This window comes from Octopus bimaculoides, chromosome 3 (genome assembly GCF_001194135.2).
Source record: "Octopus bimaculoides isolate UCB-OBI-ISO-001 chromosome 3, ASM119413v2, whole genome shotgun sequence".
NCBI classification, from domain to species: domain Eukaryota; kingdom Metazoa; phylum Mollusca; class Cephalopoda; order Octopoda; family Octopodidae; genus Octopus; species Octopus bimaculoides.
Genome location: NC_068983.1, coordinates 90,652,662 through 90,655,121, shown reverse-complemented (window position 1 = coordinate 90,655,121; position 2,460 = coordinate 90,652,662). Strand labels below are relative to the sequence as shown.

Below are 2,460 nucleotides of genomic sequence, written 5' to 3'. Positions count from 1 at the left end.
CAACAGAGCTGGGACCTATATACACTGGAAGCTATGCCAACACTATGGAATAACAACAGAAAAAAGAAGGTATAAACACATGCCAGAAAAGGTCACAGAAAATGAGAAAGCAACCATACTCTGGGATATGCTAATACATACAGATAGAGAAATTAAGGCCAATAGACCAGATATAGTTGTCAAAGATCATGAAGGAAAAAAAAATGCTTTCTAATTGATGTATCAATACCAGCAGATGACAACGTTTCCCTAAAGAAATGGAGAAACTTTCAAAATACAAAGACCTGGAAATAGAGGTAACTCGAATGTGGAATCTAAAAACAGAAACAATTCCTATCATAGTAGGCACCTTAGGTATAATAAAAAAATATTCAGACAAATACATAACAAAAACACCAGGACTTACAAATATATATAACATACAGAAAATTGCACTACTGGGCACTGCACACATCCTACACAAAACACTTTCAATACAGTAACCATAAGAGCATCACAGCAAACCACAGCACACACCCAAGGCACACAGAGCTGCGCTCGGTAGTGCAGTGAAAGCACATTATGAAAATAAAACTACTGAACAATAATAATAATAATTTCTCAAATAGGTACAAGGCACTTTATTTTACAGACCTTAAAAAGATAAAAGTGTCTCAGTTTAATCCACTGTTTGACCTTCAAGGAATTTGAACACGGAACATATAAAGCCAAAATAAATGCCATAAGAAATTTTGTTTAATGCTCCAATCATTCTACCATCTATTGCCCATGCCCTAATAATATTTCCTTATATAGCCATAACATCAACAGTTTGAAAGAAAGGGTTAGATAAAGTAAATCAACCTAATATTTTACTGATACTTTATTTTATTGATCCCAGAAGGATGAGAGGCAAAATTAACCTTGACCGAATTTGAACTCAGAACACAAAGACTTCAAATAATAGTAATATTAATTATTTCTAAGATGCACAAGAAACTTTGGGAAATCTGCTGTAAGAAAAGACAAAAATAGTAAATGAGTAAATCAAAACCAAAGACGACATACATTGCTGCACAGTTCATGGAAGTATCAAAAAATTTCAAATGAAAAGAAAGCAAAAATATAAAAATAAAACTCCATTTTTTCCTTCCGAATCACAATAACTCTAAAGTTCATTTGCCAAGTCAAGTGTATGTGTGTGTGCGTGCACACTCATGAGAGAGAGAGAGAGAGAGAGAGCGAGAGCGAGAGAGAGAGAGAGAGAGAGAGAGAGAGAGAGAGAGAGAGAGAGAGAGAGAGAGAGAGAGAGAGAGAGAGAGAGAGAGAGAGAGAGAGAGTTGGAATGTTAATAATAAAACACAAAGTATGCTTGTAACTGCAAAACAAACATGTTTTCAAGAATTAAGTTTTTTCCTTCACTTGACAAAATAATTTCAAGATTCAAACTATTTCAAAATGTTTTGTCACAAAAGAAAAAAAAAGGAAACCAAATTCTCTCTTTTTTCTCTGATCTCCAGCAGGCAGGGCTATCCTTTTTACATCTTCGCACACTATATGTAGCTTCATTTTGATCTCTTTATGTCTTTTCTACCGCCATATACGGCAGCTGTTATCTTTACTACCTGTACAATGAATAGAACCAAAATTATTAGCATCCATTAAAAGTCATTGTTAGGAAGTAAAAAGTCAGAAATGATACAGCATTGAATTAAACTCTTAACAATATTTATTTCTATCCCTCTATCTATATTCTGAGTGCAAATCTTTATAGAAATTAACCCTAATTTTGTACTGAAATTGATTTAATTTATTTACATTCCTTTCCTTCAATGTGAAGATTATTATTAAATTAGTTCAATAATCATTGCTATGCTACTAGATGAAAATATTTCTTGGCTGTGTGGTAAGTAGCTTGCTTATCAACCACATAGTTCCGGGTTCAGTCCCACTGCGTGGCACCTTCAGCAAGTGTTCTCTACTATAGCCTCAGGCCGACCAAAGCCTTGTGAGTGGATTTGGTAGATGGAAACTGAAAGATGCCCATCATATGTGTGTATGTATGTGTGTGTGTATGTTGTTCCTCCTCCATCGTTTGACAACTGATGTTGGTGTGTTCATGTTCCTGTAACTTAGCAGTTCGGTAAAAGAGACCGATAGAATAAGTACTAGGCTTACAAAGAATAAGTCCTGGGGTCGATATGTTCGACTAAAGGCTGTGCTCCAGTATGGCCACAGTCAAATCATCATCATCATCATCGTTTAACGTCCGCTTTCCATGCTAGCATGGGTTGGACGATTTGACTGAGGACTGGTGAAACCGGATGGCAACACCAGGCTCCAGTCTGATTTGGCAGAGTTTCTACAGCTGGATGCCCTTCCTAACGCCAACCACTCAGAGAGTGTAGTGGGTGCTTTTACGTGTCACCCGCACGAAAACGGCCACGCTCGAAATGGTGTCTTTTATGTGCCACCCGCACA

The 2,460-nt window shown here is 36.6% G+C and overlaps 1 protein-coding gene across 2 annotated transcripts in view; it reads right to left on the bottom strand.

Moving 5' to 3' along the window:
* Positions 1 to 2,460, bottom strand: part of LOC106881172 (dynein assembly factor with WDR repeat domains 1) — a 148,272-nt gene that overhangs the window by 3,531 nt on the left and 142,281 nt on the right. Inside the window, exon 13 of one of the 2 annotated variants that reach the window (XM_052966313.1) lies at positions 7 to 1,604. The exons of the other annotated variant lie outside the window; for it this stretch is intronic. Within the exon in view, the coding sequence (XP_052822273.1) occupies positions 1,570 to 1,604 (35 nt within the window). The 3' untranslated portion in view covers positions 7 to 1,569. Of the gene's footprint in view, positions 1 to 6; positions 1,605 to 2,460 lie in introns of those variants that run through there. 2 annotated transcript variants of the gene reach the window in all.